This window comes from Aquarana catesbeiana, linkage group LG07, assembly GCF_042186555.1.
Source record: "Aquarana catesbeiana isolate 2022-GZ linkage group LG07, ASM4218655v1, whole genome shotgun sequence".
NCBI lineage: Eukaryota > Metazoa > Chordata > Amphibia > Anura > Ranidae > Aquarana > Aquarana catesbeiana.
In genome coordinates, this window is record NC_133330.1 from 314624139 (window position 1) to 314650047 (window position 25909).

The 25909-nt window shown below is 43.8% G+C and overlaps 1 protein-coding gene across 2 annotated transcripts in view; it reads right to left on the minus strand.

The window, feature by feature from the left end:
* ST6GALNAC5 (ST6 N-acetylgalactosaminide alpha-2,6-sialyltransferase 5) overlaps window positions 1-25909 on the minus strand; it is a 253222-nt gene that overhangs the window by 50691 nt on the left and 176622 nt on the right. For both annotated transcript variants that reach the window (XM_073593715.1, XM_073593716.1), the window contains one exon: window positions 3499-3908. In XM_073593715.1, coding sequence (XP_073449816.1) covers window positions 3499-3908 — 410 coding nt within the window. The remainder of the gene's footprint in view (window positions 1-3498; window positions 3909-25909) is intronic.

Consider the following 25909-nt stretch of genomic DNA (forward strand, 5'->3'; position numbering starts at 1 on the left):
GGAACTTTAAAATGCAAGTTTTACCATATGTGATTGCGTATGCTTTGGTATGGGCCAACCCTTAACTGGCTTCTTCTAGCACAGATGAAAGCAATATAAAGCTATAAATGTGAAAAAGTGACTAGGGTTCCACCCACTGGTCAGTTAGAAGACTACATAATATTAATATCCAGTATTTCATATTTACTCTGTGCAGTTGAGTTCCTCCACTCCAAACTCAATAAACCATGTCTTAGAGCTGGCTATGTGTACAGGGGTATAGTCATACTGGATCAAAATAGGGCCTTCCCCAGAGTGTTGTCACATAGGTGGATATGCATAATTGTCTACAATGTCTTTGCATACTGTTGCATTAACAATATCCATAACTGTAAACACCTGAAATCAATTATTTGAGGGCTAGCCACATACTCTTGGTCATATAGTTTACTTGAAAAGTATAATTTTTAGGTCCTGTATCAACTGGATTTTTTTGTGTCAAATGGGGGTTTGCTCTCCCATGCAAAGTCTATGGGAATAACAAACACATTTGCAGCTCATCAAGTGCAGGTCATAAGGTGGTCATCTGCAGGTCAAATGTAAAAGATTCCTGTCTTAAACTGATGTCAAACTCATGCCATCAACACAAGCCCATGTACTATCATCAAAGGCCTGTAACCCCCGTATGCCAGCAGAACCTAGCACTTTAAATAAGCTATGACACCCCAGGCCACTGAAATCATGGAGCCCCATACGGCCTACCTGACGGGGGGCCCCCTTTGACCCACCCTTGACCCCACCCCTGATCCAGCTTAGAACACGAAATATCATGAGCCATGACAGGTCCTCTTTATGGAGACATCTGTAGTCTATTAGACCCCATTACTCTCCTCTAGCCTCCACAGCATCTGATCAAACTGAGATCTCTGCTCCTACAGGGCTTTAGAAAGCCTTGTTTTTTATTTTGCAGAAATTAACTGTAAAGGGGCCCGGGCCCCCCCCCTCCCATTGAGCTAATAGGACTGGGTGCACTGCCTGATCATGTGGCACTGTCACTGGCTTCACAGAGATTACATCATCAGAGCCCTTCCTACCAGATTCTGCTCATCAATAGTACACTACTAGCAGTCACAGTCCTGGGGTTGCCAATAGTACGCACCCCAGAACAAGACAGTGGTGCATATATGCGGCAGCTGGGTGTATGGGCCCAAACACTTTGCCATATATAGGTGTATTTCTTTCATAAAGGGGTTAAAACTAGTGTTGCACCAATACCGGTATCAGTGTCGATACTAAACATTTGCATGAGTACTTGTGCTCCAATACTAAAACTGATACTTTCAAGTTTGCAGACTGCAAGCGCCTCCTTTAAAACAGGTACACATATATGCAGGGCCAGTTTTGGTGTGATTTGTAAAAAGAGTCCGATTTCGTTCAGGTGCAAATTTGTAAAGTGTGTGATCCTGGAAATTGCACCTGAACTGGACCGAAAATCATATCTGACTCTTTTTAAAATCGAACTGAGGCTGGCCCGCACATATGTGAACCGACTCCATAAAAAGCCAGTTTGGCTCACATGTCATGCAAATTGGATGGGGTACAAAATGCAATATATAATATAATAATCATTTAATAATTAAATATACAGAACCACATATAATGTATTTAGTACAATAAAACCTCGGTTTGAGAGTAACTTGGTTTGAGAGCGTTTTGCAAGACAAGCAAAATTTTGTAATAAATTTTGACTTGATATACAAGTGATGTCTTGATATACAAGTAGCGTCATGTCACAACTGACTATAAAAAAGAAGAGAGGCGCCTCTAAGTGTAGCAAGATGGTTGCATTTAATGAAGGTACAACATTTAGCAACTCATATGGTTGATGATTAAAAGAGGCACATCTAAGTATGCAGGTATCCGGGGTAAAGCTGTCCACATAGACCGTCCTCCACACCGCCATCAACGTCATCCCTTCCACACTGCACTCCATGAGTGGTTCAAGCCTCGCTTTTAGATCTCTCTACTGCAGGGTAGTCTTCCCGGTCAGGATTGCAGACTGACAGCGGTGAGAGCCGGCGGTGCTGAGGGTGGTCTATGTGGACAGCTTTACCCCGGATGCCTGCATACTTATGCTGTGTACACACGAGCGGAATGTCCGACAGAAAAAGTCGGAAGGGAGCTTTTCATCATATATTCGGACCGTGTGTGCTCCATCGGACTCATTAAGGCAAAAATTCTGAGGGACCTAGAAATAGAACATGTTCTAAATTTCTCCGACGGACCAATTCCTATCGGGAAAACCACTCGTCTGTATGCTGTTCCGACGCACCAAAAACGATGCATGCTCTGAAGCAAGTACGAGACGGAAACTATTGACTACTGGCTATTGAACTTCCGTTTTCTAGTCCCGTCGTACGTGTTGTGTGTCACTGCGTTCTGGACGGTCGGAATTTGGTGTGACCGTGTGTATGCAAGACAGCTTGAATGGAATTCCGTCGGAACTCCGTCGGAAAAGCCTTCAGAGTTTATTCCGATGGGAAAACCGGTCGTGTGTACAGGGCATTAGATGTGTCTCTTTTACTTTCAATAATTTTTATTTATTTTATCAAACAAATACAAATCAATTGAAGTTGCTGCATATATTATACAACATTTGTAATACCAAAAAACTGAGAAGGCATAAAGTATAGTACTGATACAAACCTTGATGGCCTAGTCCAGCCTACCCCAGTTGGGTTCAAGCTGTAAGATGTGCCTCTTTTAATCATCAACCATGTGAGTTTCTAAATGTTGTAGCTTCATTAAATGTAACCACATTGCTACACTTAGAGGCTCCTCTCTTCTCTTTTATACTTTGGAGCTCCTGCTGGATTTTGCTTCTAATCCCCTTGTGAAGGCTTCCATTTGTGGATGGACATTTTATGGTTACACAACCAATCACATTGCTATAATCTTTTTACATGGACTATAAACTGAAGGACTTCTGAATAAATGGTTGTGGAACGAATCATTTGAGTTTCCATTATATGTTATGGGAAAATTTGCTTTGATATAAAAGCGCTTTGGATTACAAGCAAGTTTCTGGAACGAATTATGCTTACAATCCAAGGTTTTACTGTATTAGATTATTATATTAGCTCATTTAATAATGTGCCACATGACACTAAAAATTGGTATCGGTAACTGGTATCGGTAATTGGTATCAGTGAGTACTTGACAAAAAGTATCGGTACTTGGTCTTAATAAACTGGTACCGGTGCACCCCTACTTAAAACATTTATCTTCTTGGCCCTAATCATCATTAAGAAAAGTTCTACAAAACCACTATACAGTCCCTCTGGTTTCCATGCCTTCCAGGCTCCTGTGGCGTTATATAATTACACTTTGCACAACCCATTCCTCCCAGCCTACATCTGAAAGCAGCCTCCCATATACATCCGAGTGCCATTAATTTAGTCCGCCACATGGCGCAGGTCACCTCCAGACATAAAATCTTATTTATAAAGAAATTCCCACCTGTCCTTTCCCGTCTCCTTCTTGAAAAGTTCATCGAAATGCAGCATCTTGTGGCGGGTGATGGTGTGCACTTTTAATCGAGGTAGAATCTTATTGATGAGCTGCAGGTTATTGAATACCAATCCCTTGCCGTCCCTCCGCATGTAGCTGCTGGGGCCCCAGAAGATGAAGACGGTGCCTTGGCTCATGTTCAGCAGTTCATTGCGATTCCTCAATATCCGCTGGATGCTGGAGTGCGCAATCACTCTCAGGCTCGTTTTGTTGCCAACGTCCTGTCCGTAGCCCCGTGTGGGAGCATCATTCATACGTATTACGCACTCCGTCTGGTCAATCTTATTACCCAGTTTACTTCCCAGCAGATGCCCGGAGCTGGTCACCAGCGCACAACTCTTGCAGTGCATTTTCAGGGGCTGCGGAGAGAGAAATGTTGCGCTCGTTAAAACTTATTGTGAATCGTAAAAGGGCACTGTAAACTCTCGTATGTCACAGCTCCATAGAAAAAAAATAAAAAAAATAAAGCTTTTATATGTTTTTAAACATCCATTTGTAACTGAAGGTCCGTTTAGCACCGGCATGCAGGTTAATGCGCTAAAACTGTTATTAATGAAACAAAGTGCAGCCGAGATTTTTCATTCAATTCAAGAAAGCCTAAATCAAAACAACGGCCTCATATAAAAGAGCTGAAAATATTAAACTGGAACAACATTCTAAACAAATATTCTGTAGTTTTCCCATTTTGCTTTCTTAAAGTGGAACTTCAGTCATTTTTTCATCTTGTTTTTTTAACTTTGGATAGTAAAACATTTTTTTTCTGCCAATAAATACCTTATACAGCCCACTTCCTGTTTCTTGTGTGATCATTAGCCTAGGCTTATGACATCACAGCTCTCTCTCCCTCACTCTCGTGAGAGTTTGCCAAGAAGGGAGGGGAGGGGTGAGCCGTAAGAGGGCCAATGAGAGCTGCAGAGCTGGAGGTGTGCCTCTGTGTGTCTGTGTAAATCCAGGAAATGAACAGGGAGCAGCTTCAGCTGCCCACAGTTAAAATGGCTGCAGCCAGACTCAGTGGAGGGAGATTTCTGCAGCATATTTAGCATATACAGAATCACAGTGTATATAAAATAATATGCAAAGTGGTTGGAGGGAAGCTTCAGAATGGCAAATATGTTTTTATTACAAATTATGTGAGCAGACTGCAGTTCCTCTTTAAAGTGTTCACAATCTTCTTCACTGAGCTGAGCATGCTCACCGGACTTCATTCATTCTGGTGCCACGGTGTGCCTAGAATGTACACTGAGCTGAGCATGCTCACCAGACTTCATTCATTCTGATACCACGATGTGCCTAGAATGTACACTGAGCTGAGCATGCTCACCGGACTTCATTCATTCTGTCACAGAGGTGTGCCTAGAATGCACACTGAGCATGCTCACAGAACTTCATTCATTCTAGCTGAATGAATACCTATAATAGGGTTGCCACTTTTTCTTCAATCCTAATGCAAACACTTTAACAGCACACAGCAAATTATTATTTTTTTTAGTATACACTATATAGGATAACAGACCTGGGACTCCTTTGGCCGTGCCAAAGAGAATAGTAATGCAGCATACATGGTGCTCCCTCACCCTCCTATCAGGTCCCATTCTGAGCCACATTCCTGTCTGAATAAAGTGTCTAGGTTTCAGGGGGACTGAAACCCGGACATATAATTCAAAACCCAGATTGTCCAGGTGAATCCCGGACAGATGGCAACTCTAGCCTAGAATGTACACTGAGCTGCGTATGTGCGCAGTAAATTGCTGCATTTGTAAATTTCAAAAGCCAACATAAAGGAAATACTAGTGGTAAAAAAAATTACTTGTGGGTTTAACTCATAATTTTTTTTTGTATAATTCTTCTTTAAGGGGGCGTGGCAGGAGGCGTGTCCTTTGTCTACATACCTTTGCGGATAGGTGTCCCTCATTCCCATCTCAAAAAGTTGGGAGGTATGGAGTCACCCCCGGCTTCTTATATTCCTGGGCTCTAACACTGATCTCCTGCCTCAGTTCCCAATTCTGTTTCTGCCCTTTGTGTGTTCCAGCTCCTTCTTGATTTATCCATTCTATAGAAAAGCTTGCCATACACCGTATCTCGTATAGTGGGTATAGAAAAGAATCAACCCCCTTTAAAATAATCACATTTTTGTTGCTTTGCAGCCAGCTGTATTACTAGTGCAATTTATGACATCCAAGTGAAATATATAACACCAAAATGTCAGAAAAAAATAAAAACAGAATCACTGGAAGAGTTGGAAAAAAGATCACCCCCTTGTGTCAGTATTTTGTTGGACCACCTTTTGATTTAATTACAGCCCTAAGGCTGGGTTCACATCTATGCGCGTTGGATGAGGGTTTCCCCACATCCAATTCGCATAGCAGGAGAATGTGACCGGCTCTTTATGGATGTCTCCGGGGCGGCTACGGAGCGCACTGCATAGAAACGCTGTGCGTCTTTTGCTCAGTTTCAGGGATGAATTCAGGCAAAGATTCGGCCCTGATTCGTCCTTGAAACGGAAAACGGGGACATACAGCATTCCTGTGTGATCCGCAGCCGGTTCTGGTGTGAACTGAGCCTTAGTCTGTTGGGATATGTCTCTACTAACTTTATACACCTAGACTTTGCAATATTGAACTGCTCTAGTTCAGTTACATTTTATGGTGACCATTTGTGGACTGCAGTCTTCAAGTCATTCCACAAATGTTCAATGCAGTTTAAGTCTGGGCTCTGACTAGGCTATACAAGGATATTCACCTTTTTCTCCTTCAGCCAGTGTGTGGTCATTTTTGCTGTGTGCTTTAAGGTGGTCTCATCTGACCACCTTAAAGCACCTTGAAGATTCAGAGGCCACATGGAAAATGGTGTTATGGTCAGATGAGACTATAATTGAATTACTTGGCCTCAACACCAAACCATATGTCTGGCAGAAATCCAATACAGCTCATCATCCAAATAACACCATTCCTACAGTAAAGCATGGAGGTGGTAATATCCTGTTATGGGGGTGTTTTTCTGCAGCAGGGACTGGAGTACTTGTCAGGATAGACGGAAAAATGGATGGGGCAACATATCATCAGATTCTTGAGCAAAATCTGTTGTCCTCTGCCAATAAGCTGTCAATGGGAAGGTTTATCATCCAACATTATTATTATTATTATTATTCATGATTTATATAGCGCCAAAAGTTTACGCAGCGCTTTACAATGTAGAGGGGGGACAACACAATTACAGTACAATACAGAAGGGACAGGGGGGCCCTGCTCGTAGAGCTTACATTCTAAAGGGAGGGGGTGGTGGTACAAAAGGTAATAGGTGCGGGGAATGATTTGATGGGGTTGTTAGGTGGGTGTGGGATAGGCTTCCCTGAATAAGTAAGTTTTCAGGGATCTCCTAAAGGTGGACAGGTTAGGGGCTGATCGCATATACTGGGGCAGGGAATTCCAGAGGATGGGAGAAGCTCTGGAGAAGACCTAAAGACGAGCATGAGAGGAGGTAACAAGGGAGCTAGAGAGCAGGAGGTCCTGGGAGGAGCGGAGGGGGTGATTTGGGCGATATCTGCAGATGAGGATGAGGTTGGTGATGTAGATGGGGGCGATGTTGTGGATGGCCTTGTATGTTGTGGTTAGCATTTTTTAATTTTATACGGTGGGGTAGGGGAAGCCAGTGAAGGGATTGGCAGAGAGGAGCAGCAGTCACGGATCGGTTAGTGAGGTGTATTAGTCTAGCAGCAGCATTCATAATAGACTAAAGGGGGATAGCCTGCATAAGGGTAGGCTATTAAGGAGAGATTTGCAGTAGTCAAGGCGGGAAATAATCAAGGAGTGAATAAGTTGCTTTGTGGAATCATTAGTCAGGAAGGGTCGAATTCTGAAGATGTTGCGGAGGTTAAGGCGGCAGGATTTAGCCAGTGATTGGATGTGGGGGCTGAAGGAGAGGTCAGAGTCAAGGATTACACCCAGCGCCCTGGCATGTATGAAGGGACCAATGGTTGTGCTGTTGATCTTAATGGTAATGTCATGGGGGGGGGGACCGGGAAGGAGGAAATATTACAAGCTCAGTTTTAGAAAGATTGAGTTTGAGGAAGTGGTGTGACATCCAAACCGAGATGTCATTCAGTAAGTTTGAGATCCGTGAGGAGAACGAGGGGGTGAGTTGAGGAGTGGAGGGATAGATCTGGGTGTCATCGGCGTAGAGGTGGTATTGGAAGCCATGGGAGGTTATCAACTGGCCCAGGGAAGAGGTATAGAGCGAGAATAGGAGGGGCCCAAGGACAGAGCCTTGGGGTACCCCAACAGAGACAGGAAGAGGAGTAGAGGAGATGGAGTTGTAAGTGACACTGAAAGTGCTCTGAGATAGGTAGGAGGAGAACCAGGATAAAGCAGAATCACAGAGGCCAAGGGAGTGTAGTTTGCTGAGGAGGAGCAGGTGGTCAACTGTGTCGAAGGCAGCAGAGAGGTCTAATGCCGCGTACACACGAGCGAACTGTCCGACAGAAAAAGTCCGACAGGAGCTTTTCATCGTATATACCGATTGTGTGTATGCCTCATCAGACTTTTTTTTTTTTGAAAAATCTGACGGACCTAGAAATAGAACATGTTCTAAATCTTTCAGACGGACCCAATTCCTATCGGGAAAACTGATTGTCTGTATGCTGGTCCGACGGACCAAAAAAAACACATGCTCTGAAGCAAGTACGAGACGGAAGCTATTGGCTACTGGCTATTGAACTTCCTTTTTCTAGTGCCGTCGTAAGTGTTGTACGTCACCGCGTTCTGGACGATCAGACTTTGGTCAGACTTTGGGTTGACCGTGTGTAGGCAAGACCGCTTAAATGGAATTCCGTCAGAGTTACATCGGAGAAACCATTGGAGTTTATTACAACAGCCAAACCGGTCGTGTGTACGTGGCAAAGGAGTATGAGTATGGAGTAATGGCCATCGGTTTTAGCAGTTAGTAGGTAATTGGTGAGTTTTAGTAGGGCAGTTTCAGTAGAATGTTGTGGACGGAAGCCGGACTGTAGGGGGCCGAGAAGGTTGTTGTCCGTGAGGTAGCCACTCATTCGGTCATGGACAAGGCGTTCGATGACAATGACCCAAAGCACACAGCAAAAATGACCACATAGTGGTTGAAGGAGAAAAAGGTGAATGTCCTTGCATGGCCTAGCCAGAGCTCAGACTTAAACCCCATTGAAAATCTGTGGAATGACTTGAAGACTGCAGTCCACACACGGTCACCATCAAATTTAACTGAACTCGAGCAGTTCTGCAAGGAAGAGTGGACAAATATTGCAAAGTCTAGATGTGCAAAGTTAGTAGAGACATATCCCAACAGAGTAAAGGCTGTAATTAAAGCAAAAAGTGGTCTAACAAAATACTGACATAAGGGGGAGGGATCCTTTTCCAACTTTCTGACAGGTTGGTGTTATATCTTTCACTTGGATGTTACACTAGAAAATACAGCTGGATAACAAAAACTGTGTCTGTCTTCATTTTAGGCTGAAAAACAACAAAAATTTGATTTTTTATTCTTTTCTATACCCATTATAGATAACAGCAGGCCATGAGACATCAACACTTCTGTGTCACACTAGTGGAATGGCCACCGCCGCTGTCCTCCCACAACAAAATGGCCCATTCTACAAGCTCTGCCGCTTCTGTATGTCCTCTTCCTGCTGCAAATTGACAGTTAGGAGTGGGAGTTGGAGGGAGGTTATCTGGCTGTATTACAAAGTGTTTTTTTCTATTCCGTGAAACAAGGTTAAAGAACAATTCCAGGGAACAAGTGAATTCAATCATTGAGCTACTACTGCTATGCAGGGTACACTGTGACTGGGCTAATATTAGAAAATCCACTCAATTTACCTTAAAGAGCAATTCAAGACAACAAGGGAAATCAGTCAGTGAGCTACTAACACTACGGAGTAAACATTGCAATTATGCTATAATAATAATAATAATAAAAAAAAACACACTTAACTAAACTGCATCTGAGCAGCAGAAACTGAAAACACTATTTAATTCATTTTTAATATTCAAAGCATACTCCCCCATCTATCCATTTCTCCATGATTTATTTGTTGAGAAACAGCTTTGAAAAACACAACCCCCCATACCTCCCAACATTTTGAGATGGGAATGAGGGACACCTACTAACATACGGTATGTAGGCATAGGACACGCCCCCCTGCCACGCCCCCTTAAAGGAAAATTAACCAAAAAAAAGGTTAATTAAATCCATAAGTTCCTTTTTTTACCACTACTATTTCTTTATATTGGCTTTTAAAATGTAAAATTGCAGCAATTTAGAAATTGTATGAAAGGTTTAGCGCTGGTAAACACTGTTTGAAAGATTTTATTTTTATTTTTTTACTAGTAATGGCGGCGATCTGCGGTTTTTATCGGGACTGGGACATTATGGCGGACACATTGGACACTTTTGACACATTTTTGAGACCAGTAACATTTATACAGCGATCAGTGCTATAAAAATGCACTGTTTACTGTAAAAATGTCACTGGCAGGATAAAGGGGTGTAAATATATATATAAATAAAAGTTTGGGGGTTCTAAGTAATTTTCTAGCAAAAAATACTGATTTTAACTTGTACGCAACAAGTGTCAGAAATAGGCTTAGGCAGGAGGGGGTTAATGGTGATTGAGAGAGTTTAGTTCTGCTTTAATTTACTTTTAAGTATAAGGGTTGACCGTGTGTAGGCAAGACCGCTTAAATGGAATTCCGTCAGAGTTACATCGGAGAAACCATTGGAGTTTATTACAACAGCCAAACCGGTCGTGTGTACGTGGCAAAGGAGTATGAGTATGGAGTAATGGCCATCGGTTTTAGCAGTTAGTAGGTAATTGGTGAGTTTTAGTAGGGCAGTTTCAGTAGAATGTTGTGGACGGAAGCCGGACTGTAGGGGGCCGAGAAGGTTGTTGTCCGTGAGGTAGCCACTCATTCGGTCATGGACAAGGCGTTCGATGACAATGACCCAAAGCACACAGCAAAAATGACCACATAGTGGTTGAAGGAGAAAAAGGTGAATGTCCTTGCATGGCCTAGCCAGAGCTCAGACTTAAACCCCATTGAAAATCTGTGGAATGACTTGAAGACTGCAGTCCACACACGGTCACCATCAAATTTAACTGAACTCGAGCAGTTCTGCAAGGAAGAGTGGACAAATATTGCAAAGTCTAGATGTGCAAAGTTAGTAGAGACATATCCCAACAGAGTAAAGGCTGTAATTAAAGCAAAAAGTGGTCTAACAAAATACTGACATAAGGGGGAGGGATCCTTTTCCAACTTTCTGACAGGTTGGTGTTATATCTTTCACTTGGATGTTACACTAGAAAATACAGCTGGATAACAAAAACTGTGTCTGTCTTCATTTTAGGCTGAAAAACAACAAAAATTTGATTTTTTATTCTTTTCTATACCCATTATAGATAACAGCAGGCCATGAGACATCAACACTTCTGTGTCACACTAGTGGAATGGCCACCGCCGCTGTCCTCCCACAACAAAATGGCCCATTCTACAAGCTCTGCCGCTTCTGTATGTCCTCTTCCTGCTGCAAATTGACAGTTAGGAGTGGGAGTTGGAGGGAGGTTATCTGGCTGTATTACAAAGTGTTTTTTTCTATTCCGTGAAACAAGGTTAAAGAACAATTCCAGGGAACAAGTGAATTCAATCATTGAGCTACTACTGCTATGCAGGGTACACTGTGACTGGGCTAATATTAGAAAATCCACTCAATTTACCTTAAAGAGCAATTCAAGACAACAAGGGAAATCAGTCAGTGAGCTACTAACACTACGGAGTAAACATTGCAATTATGCTATAATAATAATAATAATAATAAAAAAAAACACACTTAACTAAACTGCATCTGAGCAGCAGAAACTGAAAACACTATTTAATTCATTTTTAATATTCAAAGCATACTCCCCCATCTATCCATTTCTCCATGATTTATTTGTTGAGAAACAGCTTTGAAAAACACAACCCCCCATACCTCCCAACATTTTGAGATGGGAATGAGGGACACCTACTAACATACGGTATGTAGGCATAGGACACGCCCCCCTGCCACGCCCCCTTAAAGGAAAATTAACCAAAAAAAAGGTTAATTAAATCCATAAGTTCCTTTTTTTACCACTACTATTTCTTTATATTGGCTTTTAAAATGTAAAATTGCAGCAATTTAGAAATTGTATGAAAGGTTTAGCGCTGGTAAACACTGTTTGAAAGATTTTATTTTTATTTTTTTACTAGTAATGGCGGCGATCTGCGGTTTTTATCGGGACTGGGACATTATGGCGGACACATTGGACACTTTTGACACATTTTTGAGACCAGTAACATTTATACAGCGATCAGTGCTATAAAAATGCACTGTTTACTGTAAAAATGTCACTGGCAGGATAAAGGGGTGTAAATATATATATAAATAAAAGTTTGGGGGTTCTAAGTAATTTTCTAGCAAAAAATACTGATTTTAACTTGTACGCAACAAGTGTCAGAAATAGGCTTAGGCAGGAGGGGGTTAATGGTGATTGAGAGAGTTTAGTTCTGCTTTAATTTACTTTTAAGTATATGTAATCCAAATTCACTAGAATGTCATATACTTTTTAAAGAGTAATTTCCAATATTTTTTTAAAATGCAGCTTTCATTGAAATAATACCTGGTGAACTTGTCACGAAAGTCCCTGTTCTGGCACTTTCTGTTTTGGGGTGACACAACTCTGTCCTTCTTTCGCAATTGTGTTCCTGCATTGTCACCCAAGAACTATCCAGGTTCCCTATGCTAGACTACAGAACACCTAGCCCTCTCCTCATCCCCACAACTTGGGGGGTGTTCTGTAGTACAGCAGAGGAGAAGCAGGAAGGGTTAATGGCACTGCAAGGCTTTGGATTTCAGCAGCAAATGCAGATTTGTCAGCTCAAAAGAGAAAGTTGCAGAGCTCACTGGATTTCCTGGCAGATCAACAGGAATTGTTCTGTGTTTGTAGCATTTTTAAAGTGACAAAACATGGGAAAATGTGGATGTATTACAGCGATTTATTGAATATGTTTTTTGTTTTATTGGCAAGACATATATTTTAAAAGTGCACATATTTTTTACCCATATAAAGCAACAGGTTCACTTATTTGACCAATTGCCTAAACCCAAACTAAGCTCCCCCACTGCTCCATTTATTCACTGGAGTGACACGGTACATACTAGCTTGAAAACACGGTACATCCGATAACGGGGGAGCATGTGATTCTCTCTCTGTCCTCCCACAATGCAGTGCTGGTTGCCTGAACAGTCAACTGCCAGACCAGGGAGCTGTCATAATGCAGAAGGGGTTCATCTGACCTCTTAGTCAGCCAACTACACCTGCATTTAGAAAGAGCACAACAGCCTGGTGGCCTGTGAATAACTGACTATAATATGCAACTCAACCTATATGGACATAAGTGTGCGTGACAGCCTGAGCGCGTTTGGGTCTGGTTCAGGTGCGAATTCAGGCAAAAATTGTGGAATCGCACCAGAACTGGTGAACAGAAACGCACTGGACCCCAGGCACGAACCCGCGCCACACATATGTGCAACTGGCCTAATACACAACCCAACTTATATGGACATAAGTGTGTGTGTGTGTGTAATGACACCTGCCTTTAGAAAGACCCAGGGGCGTTGCTAGGTCTACAAAAGATCTGGGGCTAGAGCCCATAGCAGAGTAGTAAAGAAAGTCATACGCTTAGGCGGGCATACACATGTATATACAGTAATATACGTGTGTGTATATATCCCCAGAGAGCCCCCCACTTACATTAGGGTCCCCAGAAAGCCCCCCCCTTAAATCAGGGTCCCCAGAAAGCCTCCCCCTTAAATCAGGGTCCCCAGAGAGCCTCCCCCTTACATCAGGGTCCCCAGAAAGCCTCCCCCTTAAAATCAGGGTCCCCAGAAAGCCTCCCCCTTAAATCAGGGTCCCCAGAGAGCCTCCCCTTACATCAGGGTCCCCAGAAAGCCTCCCCCTTAAATCAGGGTCCCCAGAAAGCCTCCCCCTTAAATCAGGGTCCCCAGAAAGCCTCCCCCTTAAATCAGGGTCCCCAGAGAGCCTCCCCCTTACATCAGGGTCCCCAGAGAGCCCCCCACTTACATCAGGGTCCCCAGAGAGCCCCCCACTTACATCAGGGTCCCCAGAGAGCCTCCCCTCCTCTTGGAGATCCCTGCAGAGATTCAGGGCTATGGACGCCAGATTCGGGGCTATAGCCCCAAAAGCCACCCCCTAGCAACGCCACTGGAAAGACCACAACATCCTGTACGTGCTTGTTAGCTGCCTGTGCATAACTGACTGCCATCCAACATTTGTCCGTGGAAAATCCACCAACAATTGTCCGATGGAGCGTACAAACGGTCGGATTTTCCGCCACCAGGCTTTCATCACACAATTCCCGTTGGAAAATCTGATGGTGTGTACGAGGCTTTAGTCAGATAGTCCTCTAGGGGAGAGGGAGTGAGTTTACCTTCTCATTGCATGAGTATCTGATCTCCCCAGCTCTCCAGGTCTATTTCTTATCTACTTGATTAAGGAAAAAAATAAATACATTTTTTTTTTTTATGTATTCTCTTCGTTCTAAACATTACACATGATAAAGGAAATATTAAAAATTATTCATCCCTTTTAAGTACAGTAATATATAACTAAAGCATATAAATATTTTCAGATTCTTGTCAAGTATTCCTCAACATCTTCCCAAATCCCCTTTGAATACATGTCAAAAATATCGAGGGAACACTTCAGAGAGAGCAATTAAATGGAACATTTCTGCTCTCCTAGAAAAAAACGTCACTTTCAAGTCTTTTCTGCCAACTTTGAGAATATCCTGCAATTAAAATATTTCCTTTTCCTCCCGCAATCAGCAAGTAAAACAGACTTGTCTCGGCTTTTTTTTTTTTTTATATTTCCATTTGCAAAAGACTCTTGACACATTTGCTAATGAACAGGCTGCGGCGACACACGGGGACGCTAATTTTTATTTGTTGTTGAAGCCGTACAGGCAAGTCAGAAAGATGTTCTACTTGAAAGTGAGAAAACTCTTTTCACAGTTTGTTAGGCTGACATGAATATATATTCTCATTATCCAGAGCGTCTGAATTTTGCTTCTTTCGTTGGATATTAATGTACGCTGCTTCTAGAAAAAAAAAAAAAAAAAAATGAAAAAGTTCAGAGGGGGTGCAAAAGTAACCTGACTACATATGGCAGCCACGGATCAAAAAGTATATGGGAAAAAATTCAGGCTCTGAAGTGACAGACTGGAGTTATATTTTAATAGGACTCAGCAACGACTTAAAATCATGCCGACCAACTTTCTAAAATGAGAAAGAGAATTAACTTGCAGCACAAAGTATGTAAGCAGAGGACACACCGCTACCATGCCCCAGGGCCGGCCCAAAACATTGTGCTGCCTGGGCCCAAGAATGAAATGCTGCCCCCCCCCCAAAAAAAAATCACGCCCACCAAAAGGCCCCCACATTCATTGTTTTATATCATTATAACTAAAATTTAATTTATCAGAAAATCTGATTAAAAATACTATAAATCTTTCCTCTATTTTGTAGACGCTATAACTTTTACGAAAACAATCAATATACGCTTTTTTTTTTTAATATGTAGCAGTATGTCTTATTTTCAGTTTGATGTGTATTATATTTGAAGTTGCGTATCACAGAGACCGGTATTGTGGTAATATTGAAGCCTATTGAGATTTCCATACATTAGAGGATTCCACCATTATTGTTAAGTTATTGATCAGTAAGTTAGCGTTGCACTTTTTTTTTTTTTTTGTGGTGTGGGAACACAGCGGCAGGCCTTTTACTGACACTTTTTTTTATGTTACCTCCAGTAGTTTATTGTAAATAGTAGTGTGGTGATTACCTATTATACTAAAGATCAACATTTGGAATTAATAAACATCAACAGATTTCAGTTGTGACCCACCAGGCCGGCCCCCCATGGACAATGTGCCTGGCTGCTGAGTTCATCGCCCCATCCCTGCACTCAGTGCACTGATTGGCACTGATAGGCAGCAATAATTGGCACTGATTGGCATTAAAAGAAAGCACTGATTGGCAGCACTGATTGACACTGATGGGCCCTGATTGGCACTGATAGGTGGCACTGATAGGCTGCACTGGTTGGCACTGATAGGCAGCACTGATAAGCAGCACTGATTGGCAGCATTTAGTAGCACTGATGGGCACTAATTGGCAGCACTTATAGGCAGCACTGATAGTCAGCACTGATGGGTGCAAATAGGTGGCACTGATTAGCACTGATAGGCAGCACTGATTGGCAGCATTTAGTAGCACTGATGGGCACTTATTGGCAGCACTGATGGGCGCTGATAGGTGGCACTCATGGGCATTGATTGGCAGCACTGATGGGCAATGATAGGCGGCACTGATAGGTGGCACTAATGGGCACTGATCGGAAGCACTGGCACTGATTGGTGGCACTGATTGGTGGCACTGATTGGCACTGATAGGTGGCATTAGTTGGCACTGATATTAGGCGGCTCTGATTGGCACTTACAGGTGGCACTGAATGGAAGCACTGATTGGCACTGACAGGTGGCACTGATTGGAAACACTGATTAGCAGTGACTGGCACTGACAGGTGGCACTGATTGGCACTGACAAATGGCACTGATTGGAGACACTGATTGGCACTGGCAGGTGGCACTGATTGGCACTGACAGAGGTGAGGGAGTTTCACACTGAGCCAATATTGATGATTAGTGAAACTGTGTGAGACACTGTCATGTAATGTAACTGAATGCAGAGAGAGACCAGCTGTCAGAATTCAGCAGTGATGTTGGGGATGGGTGGGACCCAGCAGCTATCAAACACCAGCCAATGATTGGGCTGATTAAGAAAGGGGGCGGAGCCACATACACGTAGCAGCCCACCCTGACCCATCCCATTGGCTGGTGTTTGATAGCTGCTGGGTCCCGCCCACCCCCGACATCAATGCTGAATTCTGACAGCTGGTCTCTCTCTGTATTCAGTTACATTACAGGACAGTGTCACACACTCAGCGGCTCTTACAAGCGAACGATCGACTCAGTGTTAAACTGTCTCACAGGCAGCAGGGGCTGCACACTCATTGGATGCAACATGTCACAGCAGTCCCACAGGCAGATCTCGGGAGACAGCCAGCACGGGTGGCCGCAGGGGTACAACTTGTCACTGCTGGTTATGGCCGCTCTTAAAATGCCGCCTGGAACCTGCCCCTAGGAAACCATGAGGAATAATGAGCAAAGAATGACCAGTTAATCCCACAAGTGCTTTTTTTTTCCATTACTACTTTTTTTTATCCTGGCTCTTCAAAAATACTTTGGGTGGTTGTCCACTTGCCCTCCGCAATATTTACCCCCCTTCATGACCAGGCCATTTTTTTGTGAAACGGTGCTGCGTTACTTTGCATTACCTAACTATATTAAAATACTAGTTGTAGACATACAACAATCCTGATAGCCAAAGCATTGTATAAATCCATTTTATTGTACACAAATATATTCTTAATCACTTAAGGACCGGGCCTATTTTTCAGACTGAAGCCTCGTACACACGGTACGATTGTTGGACAACCGAGCATCTGATCTTTGTCAAAAGGGCGTGTGCCAGGATCTTGTCTTGCATACTAACGTTACACAAATTGTTGTGCCACAAACACGAACGTAGTGACTTACTACGTGGAATTTCAGCTCTTGAGCACCACCCTTTGGGCACCTTCTGCTAATGTCGTGTTTGGTGAGCATTGATTCTGAGCATGCGTGTTTGTACTTTCGACTTTTGCGTGACAGACTTGTGTACAGACGATAGGAAAATCTGACAACAGACCGTTGTCTACCGAAAATTTACTAGCCTGCCTTCCAACATTTATTGGCAGAAAGTTGGACAACAATTGTCTGAAGGAGCGTACTAACGGTCGGATTTCAGGCCAGCAGTCTCTCATCACACAATTCCCTGCCGAAAATACGATCGTGTGTAAAAGTGTGAAAGTATTTAAAAACTGAGAGTTTAATATCACTTTATTATTGTTTATTTAAGGTACTTATATAGCATCATCAATTTACACAGCGCTTTACATATACATTGTACATTCACATTGGTTTAACAACCCACCACCAACTTTTTTTATGTCTTCTTTTCCTTTACCGTGAAAACATTTAATTATTTAAGTTTATTTTGTTGCATCCATCATGGAGTGTCGTGTTGCAATACTATTATATATAAAAAAAAACACCTTTAGTTCACTAGTATCCATCACCATATGGTGTACCTGCAGCATTTATTTTTTAAAATAACCATTTTAAAGATATAAAAATAATTTCAAATATTCAAATACATAGAAAGTCCATCACTATCAAAAGATGCCTTATCCCCCCCCCCAAAAAAAAAAACAATATATAATGACTAAGTAATTGCTGACCAACAGTCACGGAGCAGTAATTGTCCGGGTTCCTAGGGACACAGAACCTCTGAAGTAGTTTATGAACAAGGCTGAGTTTATATCCCAGCTGCTTCATCCTACGACCAGAGTAATAAACCCCCCATAACAAGCTCTTCTCACATACACTCGTTAAAGGATTTTTACCAGCACCAACACCCACTTTTTTTATTCCCTTCTTCATTGACGGAGGCTTTGTTTGTAGGCAGCCAATGTGGAAGTCTACGGCCCCAGCAATGGATATACAGGACAGGCCTGTAAACCGTAAGCACCAATAAAGATCAAGTTTACTGAGTGACTTCTGTTCTGCTCCCAATAAAAGTGTCCGCTGGGAAAAATCATTATCAATCACCGCCTTATTGGAGAGGGAGATCGGATACAGAGATAACCCAAAGCTATCAGGCGGAGTGAAGGTGAACTTGGACAGAAGTAATCAGCGTAGAGGAAAAAGGATGTGTGAGCAATGGGAGAGACGTGCCCGTAATATGGAGCAATGGATCATTATGATGGATGCCACGGGGCCTATATAGGACAGCGGCCTAGCTGAGCGGTAAAGCCTCTGATAGAATGTTAAGCGCGGTATGGTTTGGAGGAAAAAGGACGCAAACCTGCAGCACATTCCCTTCACTGTTCATCAGGTCGGTTACAAAAGACCAATAAAGTCAGACAGTTAATGCCCTGGACTTGGCACCTCTGTCACTGCCGCTCTATGAGATAAAGAGCTCATTTCCAGCTTTTATTGGACTTAATGTCTGCAATGGTTTCAATCCAGAATTGCTTCGCTGGAAGGAGGCAGAGAAATCGATAAATAGTCAGCTTCCTTTCACTTTATGTACCTGTAGCGGGGAACACAAAAGAAGGGCCCATTTAGGACTGCCAACGTTTGTCAAGTCCAAATGCAGACACCTCCAGGAGCAGGGAGAGGCAGTGAAAAGCAAAAGGCATTCTGCGGGAGGAGGTCTTGCCACATGGTTCTTTGATACTTCTCTTCTGTTTTGAGTGGCCTCCCTTGACCTTCGGGTTGCTTGCACTATTTGGTCTGTCCACATTGCCAATGCCTAATGGTCTTATTCTCCAGCAGCTCGGTGTTTGGAGGGACACAATGCCAGTGGGGATGAGTTCATTCGAATCCTAGTCTGAACCTACTGTAGCTAGGGTTGCCACCTCATCCCTTTAAACCCGAACACATATGAATTACACAGGTTCTGAGGCTAATTAAATGCAGTTAAGGCACCAAACGAGTTTAGCTACCACCTTAAAGTGGTTGTACACCCTTGTACAACCACTTTTACCTACAGGTAAGCCTATATTTAGGCTTACCTGTAGGTGCTGGAAATATCTCCTAAACCTCCACGGTTTAGGTGATATTTACAAAAAAGCCGATCGCTGATGTCTATGGCACATGCGCACTTTAGAAAGGACATATCATGCCGTTTCTAATAGGGGTCATGCTGTAACTGGCGGCTCCCGTGCTCATGCGCGGGAGTGACATCACGCGACTCCGGCCAGTTAGAGAGCCGGAGTTCGCGGCCCTGGAAGGTAGAGGGGTGAGGATGGATGTTCCCTGTTAGTGGGGACAGCGGTGACATCACAGGCTTCGGTTTCAGGTAAGCGACACATAATGGGTTACTATGCGATGCATAGTAGCCCATTATGCTTTACCTTTGCAGGGAAATAAAGAGGAAGTAAAACCCACCAGGCTTTACTTCCTCTTTAATCAGCCACAGAACCTGTGTAATTAATATTTGTTTGGGTTTAAAGGGATGAGTTGGCAACCCTAACTGTACCTGAGCTAGCCTACCAGGACGTTATCATCTGTAGTGAGCCAATCATTAGCTGTACAAAGGCAAGGGGTGTTTATATGTGTATCTGTGGGGTGGGGAACGCCTTGGGAAAAAAGTCCCCTATGTAATGCATTTTGTGGTGATAGGTTCTCTTTAATGAGACATCAGGGGTCTAGTCTCACCTTCCCTCCAGTGAACCTAATGGAGTGCAGATCTTACTCCATTAACTTCATTCTCGACCTTACTGGCTTTGGAAAATGACACAAGGACCCGGGGGTGACGTTTTACATGTCCTTTAAATGTTATTAGCAGGAAGGGGAGATCAGCGATCAGATGTTCACTCCGGGAGAGTGTCTAAAACCCCCCACGGCCACTGACATACTACATTCGCTGGTGGCAGTAAAGGGGTACAGGTATGATTTTTATTGCAACCAATGTAAGTATGCATATCTCATACCCAACAGATCCTTGTGTAAGCTGCAAATGTCCATAATAGTTGCTGGTACTACAGTAATCGCTGCAGTATTCTGGATCCAGTACTGAGCAGTTACAATTCTGCATAGCAACCACAGGGTGGGTTTCTCACTCAGCACTGCCACCATTCAGCGAAAGCTTTTGGGGTCATATTTAGCTTTTTTTAGCCTCATTCGTGTTCATACTTGAGTTTATTGATCTGGGAAGTATAAACTTTTAGGGTACATGCATGTAGACATTTTATAGGCATTTTCTATGCCTGGCAAAATTTCCTGCCCAGGAAGCTGCACATACTACATGCAGCCTGACGTATTTTTGCTTCTTTGCATTGGTGTTTACTCGTGCTTGCGTTCAAAACCTTAGCGTTCAGGAAATGCATCATACCTTCATGCACAGGGAAACAGCGATATGCATGAACCAGTAGTGTATTTAGGTTTTATGCCCTGGGCTCGTGCACCCCCTAATTTAAATATAACCCACCCCTTCCTGTCAAGGCCACACCCCTTGCTGTTTAAGACCCGCCCTGACATTTTCGAGTGGGGACACTAGTCCTGGGGGGGGGGGGGGGGGGGGGGGCAATGGATTCCCTTAATTTGCATAGATCTCCTCTCACTTCCTGTTTGGCTATGGAGCAGGAAGTGAAGGGAAATCTCTGCAATGGGACAGGGATGGTAAAAAATAAACTGACAGGGGCTATAACCCTCCCTTATTCTATCCAAAATGAAAAAAAAAAAGTGTTGCCTATAGTTCTACTTTAAACACAAATTTCTGATAATTTTATGGAGAGGACTAATGCCCTGTACACACGGGCGGACTTTTCGACATCAAAGGTCCGACGGACTTTCGACGGACTTTCTAACAAACGGACTTGCCTACACACGATCACACCAAAGTCCGACGGATTCGTACATGATGACGTACGACCGGACTAAAATAAGGAAGTTGATAGCTAGTAGCCAGTAGCCAATAGCTGCCAAAGCGTCGGTTTTCGTCCGTCGGACTAGCATACAGACAACTTTTTGACCAGACTCGAGTCCGTCGGACAAATTTGAAACATGTTCCAAATCTGAAGTCCGTCAGATTTTTGACTGAAAAAGTCCGCTGCAGGTCCGATGGAGCCCACACACGGTCGGATTGTCCGCCGGGTCCGGTCCGTCAGACCAGTCCGGTCGAAAAGTCCGCTCGTGTGTGAGCGGCATAAGAAGATATAACCATGCCAATGGTGCAACAAAAAACATATAGCACAGTGAGGAAGGTTTGTGGTCCAGGATGAGAGGACAGTCAAAATTAGAAGCTCCACCCCCCCCCCCCCCCCACAGTTGCGGAATGCAGGAAGCAGTGAGGCTGCTTTATGGGAGCGCTAGACTAATTTGCCTCTCAGCCCAGTCCGCCCCATAAGACTGGCGATACACTAATGCCCAGTACACACGGTCGGACTTTGTTCGGACATTCCGACAACCAAAATCCTAGGATTTTTTCCGACGGATGTTGGCTCAAACTTGTCTTGCATACACACGGTCACACAAAGTTGTCGGAAAATCCGATCGTTCTGAACGCGGTGACGTAAAACACGTACGTCGGGACTATAAACGGGGCAGTGGCCAATAGCTTTTATCTCTTTATTTATTCTGAGCATGCCTGGCACTTTGTCCATCGGATTTGTGTACACACGATCGGAATTTCTGACAACGGATTTTGTTGTCGGAAAATTTTATCTCCTGCTCTCCAATTTTGTGTGTCGGAAAATCCGATGGAAAATGTCCAATGGAGCCCACATACGGTCGGAATTTCCGACAACACGCTCCGATCGGACATTTTCCATCGGAAAATCCGACCGTGTGTACGGGGCATAACAGTGTAGCGCAAGCCGACGGGGACTCTTTCTGTGCTGCCCCCCTGCAAAGTGCTGCCCTAGGCCTGGGCCTTGTTGGTCTAGGCCAGCATACAGCGTTGGCATAAACCATAAAGAAAGGTTCCGGGCATACTGCCCTAAACATTTGTTGCATTGGGTGGACTGTCCAACCACAGCAGCTGAGCTGTCAGCTGCTCATCGAGTTTGACAGTATGTTGGCAGCAGGGCTGGAAAGGACACCTGTGTCCTCTGCCCACAGCTAAACTCTGCAAATCCATGCAACAGGGCTAAACACCCAGTGTGCATAGGGCCTTTGGATTTATGGAGCCCCCATACCTCTTGTTCCTTTCACCTCATCTCCTAACAGGAAACATTGGCACAGAAGAAGTCTCTCTTCCCTCCAGTTGTCCTTCAGGTATGTGACACCTTCGAGAGAAAAAATGTCCCCTGGAAGTTGATGGATTGCTTTGTGCACCACAGACACTTTCCTCCATATTTCATAAATAAAAGTCCTATATTGGACAGATGTTTTGCTTATTTACAGAACGCCAGTGCTTATTACTTAAAAAGCTCCCAGATGAACTCAAATGAATTGTCTCCTCAACCATTTGTCAAACCTTCAGCTCTACAGGACTTGGTTCACAGCACAATAAATCTTTAAAAACCTATAAACGGTTGATGCTGTAAATGTTAATTTATGATGTTGAATAAAGTTTTCACTTCAATGAATAACTGCATCAATTTATTTCAGGAGGACCTTTCCACAGACTGATCAAGATGGACGCCTGGAGCCACGCTACAACTTTTATAGGCTCGCTTTGATTTGTGACAAGGCCGCAGAAATGACCGGGGCAATAAATATGCAGGCCTGGACGTCAACAAATGTACAGTTGAATTTGTTTTTCGGATTCAGATGGAAAGTGTAACAAATAATGGACTGGCATCTAATCACACGTCCGCGCATTGATTGCTCTGCATAGCACTCTCTGTACAGGACAGTGCCCACAGCGTGCCTGGCTCCGCTCCTAACTTACGTTTTTTTTTTTGTCTGCAGCGAAGTGGGTCAGCAGATTGGATGTGAAATGAAATCAATTTCTATTGACTTTTTATTGTTTCCCTCTGAGTGGGCCGTCATTTGTTTAATTGAATAATGAGGCAAACAGACAGAAGCTGCCATTTTTTAAAGCTGGTGTCCTTATTTATTTATTAAATTCCAATTAAGTTCAAAGGACAAGTTCACTTTTAATGAAATCAGTATTTTGCCTATTCCCACACTCCCGATGATATTTCCTAATGCTAGAGGTAGTTGAAAATAGTGGACACTGTGGCAGCCTGCCCAGCCCTGGATAGTACTTATGTACTTGCTGTAACCAGGCATTTTATGCTATGGTCCCACTTGCCCTAGGCCATCTATAGAGAATAATGCCCATCATGGGTGCATGCGCCAAGCCAGAGGCAGAGAGGGTCTTATTATTCAAGGTAACCACAGCACATAGCACTAGGGAGTAGAGAGGACATCAACAATGCCCGGCTCCGGGCAGGCTGCCATTACAGGAGTTCAGCTAATCTGCATCTCAGGTTGGTATTACCATTGGGAAGTTTAACATAGGGGGTCAACATACTGGGTTTCTAGTGAAGTCCCACTTGTCTGCCTCCTCCCCTCCATTCTTTGACACACCTTTCTTTTGGGGGGGGGGTTACCTGGTTTTGACAGGTACCCACTCCCATTTTTGGTCGGATCACCGCAGCTATCCAAGTGGAATTTCGCCCCCTGCTTCCCCGCAGCCTTCTGGGATAAGTCATGGGTCCCAGAATGCTGTGGGACCATTCACGAAGCACAGCACGGCTCTCAAGTGCGTGAAGTAAACATGCTGGCGCCTGGACCAGGAGACGGCCATAGAGCTGGCTCAGGTGAGGATAGCGCTGGATCCCTAGACAGGTAAGTGTCCTTTAATTAAAAGTCAGCAGCTACAGTATTTGTACAGTAGCTGCTGACGTTTCTTTTTTTTTTTCCAGGGTCAAGAACCGCTTTAAGGTTTATGTAGGCAGGTGTAGACTGCAGTATCTCTTTCAACCTGAAAGTGGCATTGTGCCATTTCTTCAGGCTGGCAGAAGCCCATTGAGGAATAATTGTCTACTGCTATGGGCTCCAGGACGGCAATTGTTTTGAACACCAAAGTTCCGCAAGATTTGGGCAGCCATCTTGACTGAGAGTTCCACGATAGAGCGTTCCTCACACCTCTGTGGAATCGCTACCTCGCTACTGAATCTCCCTCCCTGGTGAAGGGATTAGCATGAGAGCGACTCCATAGAGTCTGTCAGGTGGTCTCTCAACAATCTTGACACTTGGGATTGCCTGTTGGACATCAGCATTATGCCGCGTACACACGAGCGGACTTTTCAGCATCAAAGGTCCGACGGTCTTTCCGACGGACTTTCGATGGAGTTACGACGGACTTTCGAACGACCGGACTTGCCCACACACGAACGGACCAAAGTCTGTTTGAACGTGATGAAGTACGAAGGGACTAGCATAAGGAAGTTGATAGCCAGTAGCCAATAGCTGCCCTTGCGGCCTTTTTTTGACCGGACTCGAGTCCGTCGGAAAGATTTGAAACATGTTCCAAATCTAAAGTCTGTCTGATTTTCGACAGAAAAGGTCCGCTAAAGGTCCGATGAAGCCCACACACGGTCGGATTGTCCGACGGATTCGTTCCGTCGGTCCGGTCGTGTGTACACGGCTTTACACTCCTTCAACGGATTGGCCAATATGCCCCCCATATCCTATCCTCCAGACCATTAAATATCATCATAACCAGTCTTGTAAGGTACCAGTATTATCTTAAAAGTTGTCAATGCCTTGGTTTTACTTTACATACAAATAGCCAGGAACAGAACTGAAAGCTGAAACTATGTTTCATAGTTGGTCCAGCTTGGACCAATGAAGGTATTGATGTCACACTTGGCCTACAGCATCTGGAAATCACCGTAGTAGGCACCTTTACTACAGTAATCACTGCTATCTTCTGGGTGAAGTGTGGAGCCACTGGCAGGCAGATATAGAAGCTTGGACCATTATAAGTATCTCTATCATACCTGGCCTACAGTGCCTGGAATTCACTGTCGTAGACATCTTTACTACAGTAATCGTTGCTATCTTCTGGGTCCAGTACCAAGCCACTGCCAGGCAAATATAAATGAAACACATTAACCACTTCAGCCCGGAAGGTTTTACCCCATTAATGACCAGAGCATTTGGTTTGGTATCAGCCTTATGCAATCCAGCAGAGCTCAGACTGGGGGAGGGAGAAGCAGTATAAGGAGTCAATCTGTTTTACTTCAGTGCCAGGAGCAAGCCGAAAAGAAGAGAGAGCAGAGAGATAGCATCACCAGTTTACTGCTTCTTCTTTCACTGTCCAGTCATAGGCCGGGGGGAGGGACAAGACCTGTAATTGTTACTGAACAGATCAGGTATCTTGCTGTGTACTGTGCTGTGCTGCTCAGCTGAATGGCAGAGCTGTGTAAATCATTGAACTGGATGGACAGAAAAAAACATTTTTTGGTACATAAATCAGCTCCCATATTACCCTGTTTCCCCGAAAATAAGACCTAGCGTGATTGTCGGCGATGGCTGCAATATAAGCCCTACCCCCCAAATAAGCCCTACCCTGTTTCCCCGAAAATAAGCCCTACCCTGAAAATAAGACCTACAAGGACTTTAACTAGGGCTTATTTGGGTGGTAGGGCTTATATTGCAGCCATCGC